The following is a 12,518-nucleotide window of genomic DNA, read 5'->3' on the forward strand; positions in this document are numbered from 1 at the left end:
ATGGAAAATCCTGCCGAGTTTCCTGGGAATTAGTGCTGTTACTAAATGTGATAGGTTTTCAGGTTAATTTCTGCAGAATGCTGTTAAAATCTACGGGACTTTTGCAGAATGAGAAGGAAAAACAAAAATCAGGTTTTGCAAAATATTTCCAACATAAAATGACTGCTTCATTTAAACCTGTTTACGTTACTTGCTAAACTCTGAATTTCAGAGCAATCAATGAAGGCAACTGCGTGGCCCCAGCATTACTGTTTCACTGTAGGCAAAGCAGGCATCAAGTGAAGTTTCCACCTACCGGGGGCATATTCAGCCCCTGGCGACATTTGCCCTTTAAGGAAATCACATTAGGTATTTCCACAGCGAAGACCATGCACTTTCAGCTTTGTATGTTGCCAAAATCCTGTGAAAAATTAAATGAAGTCTTTTAATGAAAAGGCTAAACACATACAGTGGGTCAGTTCCATCTCCAGGACCCCCATTTCTTTTCTCAAGGATAATGGTAGTTTCTTTTCATTCCTTCTGAAGAGTCTTGAGGGAAAAGTTGGTTTTAAGGGCTAATTTAACTTCTGAGTGAACTGCAGGGCCTGACTGTTACAATCTCTCTGGAGCTACCCCAGTACAGCAGCAACACAATCCTCAGCAGAAGTTTGCTCCAGGGAAACTTGGACGCAGTGCACTGGAGCAGGTTCCATGACCAGACAAACTGCCCACAGAAATTAGGTCTTTTGCTATAATTCTGTCATTTTGCTTAGAATTAGCTAAGTTTTTAAAAATTACATAAAATGTTTTTCCCTTGGCTATGTCACAACCAAAGAACCAAGGCAAAACCTGAGATAAATAACATTTTATAACTCCGAATACGTCATCCCGAGCCATTTACACCTGTGCTTACATAGGAGTCCTTGCTCTGTATGAACAAAACTACGAACCATAGAGCTGCTCGAGAGGGTTATATGCTTCCCCAAAATGGAGAAGAAAGTTGTAAACTCTCTTGTTCAACTGCATGTTTTTGCTGATTTCTACTGATGCATTAATGCACTAAGTTGCCGATGCTGGAAGGAGGGCTGGCAGTGCTCGTTGCATTGCTGTCTTCCCTTCGATCATTGTTTTAGAGCCGAGAGGTCTGCCAGGAATGGCGTGGGTCCGGCTGGCCAGCCTGGGGCAGCCAAGGGGTTGGGGCACCTTGGGGAAGGTACGTTCCAGCCTTATTTTTGTAACTTTCTATGAATGAAGCTTATGAGTCCATGGGAAATTAGATAAATGCAACTTTTCAAAGCCAATTCTTTCTCACTTTCTTAGTTTGCAGAAATAAGGGCTTTTTTGAGTGTTCTTAAATTCAAACCAACCATTCTTCTTTCAGGCACAACACGATAAACCCCTTGTTCTTGGGCTTTTCTCTACTAAGTTAGAAACTTTGAAACTCAATAATTAGTTGGTCTGAAATAGAAGTTTAGCGTGACATTTGACCATTCATTATTTTCATACTGGTTTTCACTGCTTTGTTGCAGACAAACACACTTGACTAAAATTGTGTTTGCCAAATAATTTTTTCATTGTGATCCATCAATGTAAGAATTATTTTTGAAAGAGAAAAGATTACAGTAATTCTCCCCAGACAGCATTCAAAAATTATGTGAAATTTACAGTGCAAAAGGTGTTTAAAAAGCCTTTGTAGTACAGAGAAAATCTAGAGCAAGGTATCAAGAAACCAACCAAAACAGATGTGTACTGTTTCAAGAGACACTTAATCAAGTATTAGAAAGAAAACTAGAAGAAAATCAGGGTCTGTAGTTTAAAGTAGTACTGCAAATTCGAACAGGCACCATGCCAGCAGTTAACAAAAGCACCCTCTACTGGAGTAGCACAGCTGAAAAGCCAGCAAATGTTCAGTGTAAGAGCTAAATTATTGCAGGGCTTTATTTGCCCAGTGGTCTGTTGGACGATTTTGCCGATGGAGCAGTGCATCCTTCTGCCAGCTACATGGACTTTACTGACTCAAGAGCTGTCCCAAGGAGGCTGAGAAAAGGCAGGGAAATAGGGGATCCCCAGCAGGAGAGTGGGGGCAATGCACGCCTGGGACCCTCATGAGGTCAGAGCAGAATTTATTTGCCGCTGGCTCTTGAGCATTCAAGGAGCCCTGAATTTAGATATATACAGTCTGTATCAGGTAAGTCTCCCTGTTTCATCAGCATTGGAGTCACTTAATGACGTGGATTCTACTTATTTTCATATTGCCAGCTTGAGGTGTCAATTATGCTTCTGTGGGGAAATAATGCAATTAATCCATTAATGTTATAATAACGTAATAATTCTATAGCATATAACTCTGTGTTGTCTTATATAAGTCTGTGTGTTGCTTTATATAGATAATTTGAAAAATTTAAGTTTGTAAGATGTAAGCAGTATTTCATTACTATGTCAAAGATCATGGCGACAGGGCTTATTTAAACTGTCAGCTTATTTACAACTATCCAAGAGCCATACACAAAGGTTCCTGTGAGAACAAGTCACTAACGGCAAGCAAAACCTTAGATCTTGTATAAAAATTAGTATCCCTGACTATTAAACCAGTATGTTTTCAAACAAGCCTTTGCCATTGCCAATCTTATAACTACATTAAATAATACAACTCTTTGAAACATTTCAGACAATATATAAGCTCTTAGTCTCACAAAATACAATTTTATCAGTCCTAAGGAAGGGATTTGTGCATTTCTCTTAAGCATCTTCTAGTTACAACAGGAAGTGATAGTTTTTCTAGACCAGAAGCCTAACAGAGAAACATTTTTTGCAAAACCCTTCTTTAGGTCTTTGTTAAGTAGGTGTGATCCTTCCTATGAAATAAGTGAAATTAGTCTCTCACATTACCTGGTCTGGTTCCTCAAGACATCCCTTACCACCCTGTGCCAGAGAAGTTACGTGTTTAACAAAACTGGACCGTGTTCTGCTTCCCAACAGAAAGGCTCCCCAATTACTTTTGCTGGGAGCCTGCTGCTGGGAGGGGATGTTGTTTGGTTGGTTGCGTTGGTTTGAGGATATGTTAATCCTCTCCTGATAAGTCCTGTGGTTTAGATTTAACTCCCCATTACACTTTCCTGGGGTTACCCTGTATTAATCCTGTATTTGTTTTCGTATCAGTCCATCTACACCAAGGAACAGATGGTGGGAGAAGTTAAGCAAAGGGATGGGAAACCAATGTTTGCTCCAAAGACTAAGTTCACCTTGTTAGAAGACAGCAAAACACAGAGTCCTTGTGTTGCTCCTCACAGCTACAGCAAAGCAAAGATGTGATTTATCTTTTGAAGCTACCAAGACAAAAGCATTCTAAAGATGAAGAGCACTTCATCTTCTAAATGAAGAGCACTGATAAAATTATTTGATAAGGACCAAAAATGCTTATCTCCATTCATTGAATTCATTGCATTCTTCTGTCAATCCAGCTCCACAGGTCCTGGCTTCCCTGAAAATTCCTGCTTTTTTCAGAAGTGCCCTGAAGAAAATAGTTCAAAGGAACCAGCAGCACAAACCCATTCCAATCTCTGGTGTGACTCCACCTTCCAGGCCCAACTGATTTTTGCACATTTCTATCAGCAACACAAATTCCGTGGACTCCTCTGAAGACGATGGTGCTCCCTTCGGTCTGTGATACTCTACGCATGAAGAACTAGCTGACTGGAATCTCTGCCCCTCTGTTATTCCTGCTATTTCTTGGTTCCTAATTATATGACTTACAAGCTTTTAGAAAGCAGTCCACTACTACCAACACGTTTGTCTCAGGAACAGAACCATTCCTTGAGATTCCCATGTCCCACGGGAAGCCTCCTGTGCAATGAAAGCACTGTATTCCTTTCAGCAATCTTCTGTATTTTGCCAACATTTTACTCTACAGAAATCCTGCTTTTGTTTCAGTCTTGACATTTTGAGACAGCTGCAGGCTGCCTAGCTAATCTCCGCCTCTTGTTGCATCATTCTTTAAACTTCACCTTAGTCAATGCATCCAGAAAATGCCTTTGGCAGTAATGGAATTGGATTTCTTAGCAAGGTGCCTCCATTTGTTCAAGTTTTCTAAACACATCCCATGCTAGTCTTCTTTTTGAGAAGTTTTTTGCTCTGTAACGTTTGCTCTCCTATGAATTATAGGGAGAGGAGTTGGCGTCTCCTCCTGAGCACGCCTGGGCAGCCATTTCCATGCTGTTGCTGCTACAGCAGCCTCTCAACAAGCTCACCTCCGCAGGGCACCGGTACAACCATGCTTGTGCCCAGACCTGATGGTGCTGGAGTTTTTCCAGCTATTCGGACACCAACCCTCCAGTATTTTCCAGTCTACTGAGTAATTGTGGGTGTCCTTACACATTTTTCTCTCAAAATGGAAATGCTGCACAGCTGTTGCCATTGCCAGGGGTCCCTTTCAACTGGTGCAGCCATTTATCCTTGAAGAACTCACATTTCAGCTGTAATCAGCTTCCACGCTTTTGAGATGGTCCCGTGTTGTTCTCACATCAAACCCACACCCAAAGCAAAAGCACAAACATCTGTGACCAGTAGTCAAAGGGGTTTGGAAAAAATCAGCAAGCTAAGACAGAAACAGGCACAAGAGCCTTTCAGGCCTGAAAAGAAAACCCAGATTGTATCCTGCTGCTGACTGAAAACATTACATCTTTTCATCCACATTCTGCCATGATTTTGCAAGATTAGCAAGCTGGCAAATGAGCTTCCTGTCACCAGAGAAAGAAAGAGCCAGCCAGTGCCGCACAGCTTCTCTTTCTCTCCTTTGATAAAAACCCCTCCTCCTGCGCTGATTCCAGGTTCACGATAAATTACTCTTTGTGGAACACGCTGCATTTCCCTGGATTCACTTTCAGATTGGCAGCCTTAAGCTTATCACAAGCCATTTGTAAATGAATCACTTCTTCAATAGCGTTAGCACGCATCAAGCTGCCGCATAGGAATAGCAGACTAACAGAGGGATGCCTTGCAGCAACCTCCCATCAGCATTTCTGGGAGGAAGCCTGCCTGCCATGAAAGCCATTATCCTCAACAGCTGTACTTCTATACTGATGTGAATTCTTCTTTTCCAGATCATCCTGACTTCCTTGGAAATCCAAGTAATGTAGCTGCTATTGTGCCAGCATCTGGAGGCAACACAGTGTGTTCATTGCAAATTAATTGCCTTCCAGCCACCGGTTTTCTTATCTTGACAAATTTTTAAGAGAATTTTCTCAGATCAAACTTGTACACGTTTTTACTGCCTTTTTTTCCCTGTTACACATAATGATCATCATCACATTTGATTCATCATTAAAACAGTGCAATGATGAGTCGATAGAGGGCTCCTTTTCAGAGCCAATCTTCCCCATTTGCCAGCGGGGGTGTATGTTCGCTGTCACTGTCTCCTCTTGAAAGACAATCCAGGATAAACTGTTCTCTAGTTAAGAGATTTTTTTGAACATCTGAGCTATCAGTTTAAGTTTAGTAAGTGTTCGCTCACGCATTTCACTTATCCTGATTCACAGAGCAGCCAATTTTTCATTATTAGCTGCCCAAACCTAAAGAAAACCTACAAGTCTGTTTCTTGTTCCACCAAGCTTTGTCCTTCAGCTTCTCCAGAGTCTTTCCTGCTTCTACTGTCAAAACAAATGAGAAAATCTTATTGCTCATTTCTTCACACTTACATGATCTGCTTCCTTTAAGCACTGCATCATTATCAATTTTTCTTGTTTTGTAAATCTGTGTCACTTCTAATCATGCAAAAAGGGGACGGAGAAGATTTAAATCCCCTTTTGGAGGACTGTTGGATGCACTCCCGTAATTGCAAGGCTTATTGTGACTGTATCTTTCCCAGTCATGCTCTGTCTAGTGACTTATTGAGGAACTTGAATGATGGCTGGTAATTTTACAGCTTCGTAGCTATGAACACCATGGATGCGTTATCAGTAATCTTAATCTAGAAGCCCAGCTCCAGATGAGCATTCATAATTTAGCCTATTGCCCATTTTTCTTAGCAGCTTTTTATGGTATCTGAGTAAGATCTTACAGATCCTTGGCAAAATCAGCATGATTTCTCTCCTTTTCTTCCTCTCCTGGCTAGTAGCTACATTCTATCCAGCTCAATCTAGCCATTTCCCAACAGCCTCTTTGTACCAGCTATAGATACCTGTGGCTTTTTCCCCGCAGAAGCAAGTACTACTTAGTAAGTACCATACTATCAAAGCCGATCACTGGAAACATTTTGCGCCTTTCCAGCCATTTTCTCACCACAGTTAGGACTCTAGCATTTTTTTCCACTACAGGGAGTTCTGTAGTTGTTTGCATTGCAAGTCACTGATGATACAAGCATAACATTTCTTTCATGCAATCTCATTTAGTTACAACAAAATGCACATGCTGTCTGTTATCTCTGAACTCAGAAAGCTCAGTCCCCTCCCTGTGTTGCCCCAAAAATCAAAGTTCATTTACCTGGTGTGCAAAATGCCAATATACACACAGAGCAGAGGTATTTTATTGCATATTTGCACAGATATGGGTGCCTGTCCCAAGCCAGCACACCAAGCCTTCAAACTAAGTTATTTATACACAAAGCATTAACATATTCAACTTCCTAATAGATATGCAGTATTCTTCTATTAAACAATTGGTTAAAATCTAATCGCCCAGCATGTAAATTAGTACGCATGCTTAGTTCTTCTTCTTCAACTTCATCATTGGAGTTGGTGGTATAATTGGGGTAGGTGGTCTGTGAGTCGGTGGTCGCGATCTCCCCCTGCCAGAATTACCTTTCCCCTAGTTTCCTACTTTTTTGGCAGATCTAAGTAGTTCTTCATGGTTTACTAACTAGACCAGTAATACATCAGTTAGACTTCTCCTTTTGACAGCCATATCCTGCTTATTAGACAAAGGTACATTGTCTAAGTTCCTATGGAGATAGGGTAGGGCTCTACAATGGATTTCTATAGCAACATCAACATTATGTAAATTGTATGCTTACATTTGATTATTACTACACCTGCTCTGGGCTTTTTTGTATGCCCTCTATGTCAAGAAATCTGACTTGCTTCAGAAGCCGCAGCACTAGCGCTTCTCTCATCATCTTCTCCTGAAGATGATGTACTGAAGTATCTCTACCAAAAAACTTCCAGCAGCAGAACCAGTCCACCCAGATAACTCAGCTTCAGACAGGCTTTCTCACAGCCTTGTTTCAGATGTCTTACTAAAGAAAAAGAAGCATAGTTGCTTTTGCCATTTCTCCTGAATAGGGAAGCTGCCATGGTCACTGCTTACAATGAAGATTTCCTTAACCTGTAAATAATACAATTAATCATTCTTCTCCCAGATTAGCCACGCTGGTTTTCTCCTTGGAAACTGAGTATCAGATGGTGTTAACTTCAAGACAACTGGATACCACCACGTATATCATATTATCTGAAAACAAAAGGAGTGATTAGCATGGTAACTTCCTGAGCTGCCCGTAGAATAGCAGAGCAAACAATACAAGGACAAAAGCCTCCTTGGTCATGGCAGTCGTGGGAATGCATCCTATTTCCAGAGCTGGTGACATTAACCTTCAGCTATAACGCTCTTCAAGGAGCACTTCAGTAGCAAACAGAACTATTGTAAGACTTGAGAATTAGACAGTCCATTGAACCGTGTACTTCATGCCAAATCCCTCAGATTTCAAGAAATGGTACCATTCATCCCACATAACCCTGGAATAAATTCTGTACATACAGGATAGCAGAGGCAGATTTCTCAAAAAGTGTCTTGCTAGACATACCGTAATCTGCAACTCGCTGCCTGCACACAAACGGAACCGCTGGGAAACTGACCGAACATCTGATTTTCATATCTGAAGGGGAGCTTGCTGCTATTGCCTACCCTCAGGCCTCTATGCCAGCTGTAGTAGAAACACATTCCTGTTAAAAAAAGGAGCATAAGCAGCCTTTTTCCTACCACATTTGCTGAAGATTAGCACCTTCAACCTAGCAATATTAGGACAGCAGATACATTTAAAAAATCAGATTAGAGTGAGCCCTTTCATTCAGAGACTTCACATTCAGCACTTCAAGAAAAACATCCTTCGTTTCTTTGTAAGCGAAGCTCACAGAAACCATTCAATCCCAGACGAACAGGACCTAGAGACCATCGACGTAAGTAGCTTGTGACAATCCACATCCTGAAGTGGATGATGTAAGGCTGCGTTACCTGCATGGAGACAGCTATTCCTGTAAGAGAACGAGTCTGCATTAGATGGCAGTTTTTAGTGGAAGTTTCATGTGCCATTACTAGAATGAGGGAGAATTTACATTAGCATTCTAGACAAAGCAAAGTACAGGCATCTGTAGTCTCTCAATTCAACAAAATGCAGATATCCACAGCTCCTGAAGTGTCACGCTCCACTGGCTGTCCACCTAGTGAAGGCTCCATTTCAGCACGGAATAAATACGACTGCTGCGAAGGGGTCTTCATCCCAGCTGGAACTCAGCAGGGTCATCATCAAGGGTGTGGGAGGCTTCCCCTTGCAACCCGGAGGCCAGCTCTGCTCTGCTCCCTGCTAGCCTAGCCCCTGCTCTAACCCAGCCTTCGCAACCTGAGATGAAGGAGTATTTTGAGAAACCGTACGCAGATCTGGCACTACCTCAGCTTTGCCTACAACACTGTCCCTCATCGTGGAGCTTGCTACGACAGTGTCAGATATTTGGGTTTGTGCTAGGAGAGCTGGGGCACGGGGGACCCTCAGCTGTGTACAGGTACCATTTTTTGAATGGTTTCCAGACTGGCAGCACAGTGGAACGTATCATGGATTTGGCCCGACAGAGTGTGAAATTGGCAAGGAGCAGTTGCGGAGTCTGCAGGTAGAGAAGGATTCAGAGAAAGCATTATCACACTGCCAAGGCTAGAATTGCATAACCTGTTGCTAACTTCCTATACTCACTAAAAATGAATACATTTTGCTGTATATTTAGGTTTAAAAGTATTTTTTAAAAAATCACTTTTAAAAATATAAACATCACATTAGCACATATGCATACAGAATCTGTTCTGCCAAATTAAAGCTAGTCCAAGACAGAAGGAAAATAAAAATGATGAGTTTACATGAATGGTTTAACTACAAAAACTTCTATTAGTAGGCCTAATCTCATTGCAGATTTCCTAAGGCACAGAAGCTTTATTTGAAAATAAACCAAGAGTAACCCTCTCTTCAAACCAGTTTTGCTGGTAGTTTTTCATACACAGACCCAAAAAAATCCATGCAGCAGCATATCACAAATGCAACATATACTGACTAGCACTTTGAGAAGATTACCAACCGTTTGTACTGAAATAAATACAATTTGGCAGTAAAGACTCTATCACAGCTTTGTCATAATTTTTTTCCACATAAATATCTAGATTCTATTTTCAATTTTAGGAGGAATATGCTAAATGCTTCAATTCTTCCTGCATCAGTTAGTTTCATGTTTCACTGATGCAGACCACATAACATAAAAACTAATTATCAAATATTAAACTCCATTATTAGGTCCATTTTTTTTCAGTTTGTAGTTGTATATTTATTACAAACAAAACCCTGAGGAATCTGTTGTGTCATAAGAAATACATCACTGAAATGCATACAGTACAGAAATCATCCCTCCTATTCACCAAGCATGCAATGCAATATTTATACTGCAGATGTTTTCAAATGTAGTTTTATTCCAGTGACCTATTTGCAGTCTTTACGTACATTTCAAAACAACATTATGCAAACATATCACAGGACAGTACTTGAAGAATCTTTAGTATATACTCCTTTATAAAAGGTTTTGACACAAAGGAAAAGTCAGTCCAGAAAAGCTCACGTTATCAGGTTTCTTGATAAACAAAATACCATGAAATCCTGTAACCTGCATGAGCACAAGCATCCATCACCATGGATCCCTCTTTTTAAATCCCTCTTTTAAATAAACAGGTTTAAATTTTGTTCAGTAGACGAGTTTCTATCACGACACTGTCCATTTAATTTTGTGCTTTCCAAAAGGCAAGCATACTACAGAAATAAAATTCCCCACCCAATAGGAGAGAGAAATTCGGTAAACATGTATTTGTTTCCCATTCCAGCAGAGGAATCCAAGTTCACTGAAATTCTCATTACAGCTAAATCCAGCACGCCCTGCTTATAACTTCTTCTTCTTTGTCTGCTCCCCAGAGTCTAGTTTACGTTTCTTAGCAGAAGCTGGTTCATCATCTTTTTCACCATCTTTAAATAAAAGACAGAGGTAATCAAAGTCAGCAAAGCCAGTATTTTTGTCTTAAACACCACCCTCATCCCAGAACAACTGAGCTGCCTGGAAAAAAGACACAGTAGCATTAACTGACAACATCCTCATTTTTGGCATGTGGACAATACGTGGACAGAACAGGAATGATTACTTGTTGTTACTACCACAGACCATTGAGGATAACCAAGAAGAGGCCTTGTTATGCTACTGTACAGTACCTGTTCTAAAAAACTTCCTATTTGAATAGGTAAGACAAAGAGCTAGAAAATTACATTTTAGAAGCAGGAAGTAATGTCAAGGTCAATTAGTAGTTTATCTTCTTAAGTCTTTGGATGAAGGTTGACTGAGAGAAATGTGAAGGGGGAAAAAAAAAGCATACAGAACAAATGGAGCAAGACAGAGAGAAAAGGTGCCACTGGGGAAGGAACACCCAGAACAAAAAAAGGAGCAAAACAGTAAAAACCCCTTCCTCTGGAAAAGTTTTGCTGACAACTTTACTGGTGAACCAAAACATTATCATGTGTTCTGAAAGCCCAGGATTTCTTCTTCTGGTTTTGTTCTCTTGGTTGTTACTGGCTATTCTCTTTCTGCAGGAAATTAAAAAAAAAAATAATTCCTCTCTCCTACCAAATATTTCTTTACTCCCTAGATTACCATTACAGCTTGTACCATGATTAAAAGTGAAGAGGACAGTAAATATTTTCTTCGGTAATCTGTCACATGGACATTTTATTTAATTCCCCTCTTGGCCCCCAAGTTTTGCAAACATTATAAAAATAATCTGACCTACGTCTACACCTAAGGTCAAGGCAGCAGCCTTTGAAGAAGCTCTCATACCACCTTCTGTTTTAGCAGTACCACGACCGAACCTGTTAGTTTCATGCAACTACAGTTCTCCAGACTCTTTAATTATTCCCTGTTTCCGCTAATGACAATGGAAGGGGAGCAGAGCGATCGCTGGAGGGACCATGCTGATTCCAGGAAAACCAGAACACACGCTGCCGGCAGCCAGCTACCGCTCTGCCCTTGCGCAGCAGCGGAGGCAGAAGAGGCCGGCAGACCTTCCTCCGAGGGGAAGGAAGTTCGGGGTCCCAGCCACAGAGCCCTCACAGAATCACCCACCCACTTCGCCTCCCCGCGCACACGAATTTGAAACACGCACGCCTGTGCAAAGCGCAGCTGCCTTAGGCCAGGACCTCACCCGATTCCGGGGGTTCCTGCTCCTCCTCCGGCAGAAACCTGGCTCTGCTGGCCTGCCGGGGCGCGTCGTCGCCGTTGTCCTCGTAGATGTTGGACCACTTTATGGCCATGTCGAGGGCGGGGGGCGGCGGGGGCTTCTTCTCGGGCGGGCTGTAGGTCTCCGGCGGGGGCACGGCGTTGCTCTTCCACACCTTGAACTCCTTGGGGGGCTGCAGGAGAGAGCAGGGCACCCGTCACACCGCGCCTCGGCGCCCGGGCCGGCTGCAGGGCGGCGCGGCCCGGCCCCGCCCGGCCCCACCGGCCGCCTCGGGCTGCCCCCCGCGCCCCACCGGCCGCCGCACCTCCTCGGGCGCCCGCAGGACGCGGCTCTCCCAGTCGATCTGCTTGTTGAGCGGGTTGTAGAGGAAGGCGGGCGGCTGCGACACCCTACGGAAGAGCTCGTCGGGAGGCGGCAGCCGCGGCCGCCGCCCCGGGCTGCCCCCCGCCGCCGCGCCGCCGCCCGCCTGGCGCTCATCGGGCTGCGGCTCGTCGGCCTCCGAGTCGGAGCTGGAGCTGCCGTAGGCCGCGAAATAGCCCAGCGGGTCCTCTCCCTCCGCCGCCATGGCGGCGCCTGCCGCCGCGACACCGCCCGCACGGAAACCGGGCCCGCGCCGAGGGTTCCGGCCTGCCGCCGCACCGGCGGGAGCCACGGCCCCCGGAGCCCGCCGCGGCGGCCCCTGCTGCCGGCGGCCCGGGGCCGGGCTCCGCGCTGGCCCTCGGAGGCGAGACCCACGAGTGTTTTCGCGTGGGTGGGGTCCCAGTCTGTACCTGGCGAACGGGATCCAGCAGCAGCAGGAGGGGGGAAAAAGGGACCTTTCTGCGCCGGCCCTGGGGCTCACCCCGGTAACTCACCCCCCCTAAGCGACCATAGACAGATACAGAAAATCAGACGCAAAACTGAGACGCCCTCCATTTCTCCTTTTTTACACCTGCAGGCCCAAGTAGAGAGAAAACACGTTTTCCTTAATGTTCGAGCAGGCAGATGAAGCTTTGAACATCGCCTATGCCCTAACAGCTATCTTT

The 12,518-nt window shown here is 43.7% G+C and overlaps 1 protein-coding gene across 1 annotated transcript; it reads right to left on the reverse strand.

Annotated features, from left to right (window-relative positions):
- Positions 1-9,670: 9,670 nt before the first annotated feature.
- C7H1orf52 (chromosome 7 C1orf52 homolog) lies at positions 9,671-12,243 on the reverse strand. The gene is made up of 3 exons (XM_072868631.1): positions 11,798-12,243; positions 11,458-11,665; positions 9,671-10,234 (listed from the first exon to the last, which is right to left on the reverse strand). The coding sequence occupies exons 1-3, from the start codon at positions 12,056-12,058 to the stop codon at positions 10,152-10,154; spliced, it is 552 nt and encodes a 183-aa protein (XP_072724732.1). The 5' UTR covers positions 12,059-12,243; the 3' UTR covers positions 9,671-10,151.
- Between the last annotated feature and the right edge of the window lie 275 nt (positions 12,244-12,518).

This window comes from Ciconia boyciana, chromosome 7 (assembly GCF_034638445.1).
Source record: "Ciconia boyciana chromosome 7, ASM3463844v1, whole genome shotgun sequence".
In the NCBI taxonomy this organism is placed as follows: domain Eukaryota; kingdom Metazoa; phylum Chordata; class Aves; order Ciconiiformes; family Ciconiidae; genus Ciconia; species Ciconia boyciana.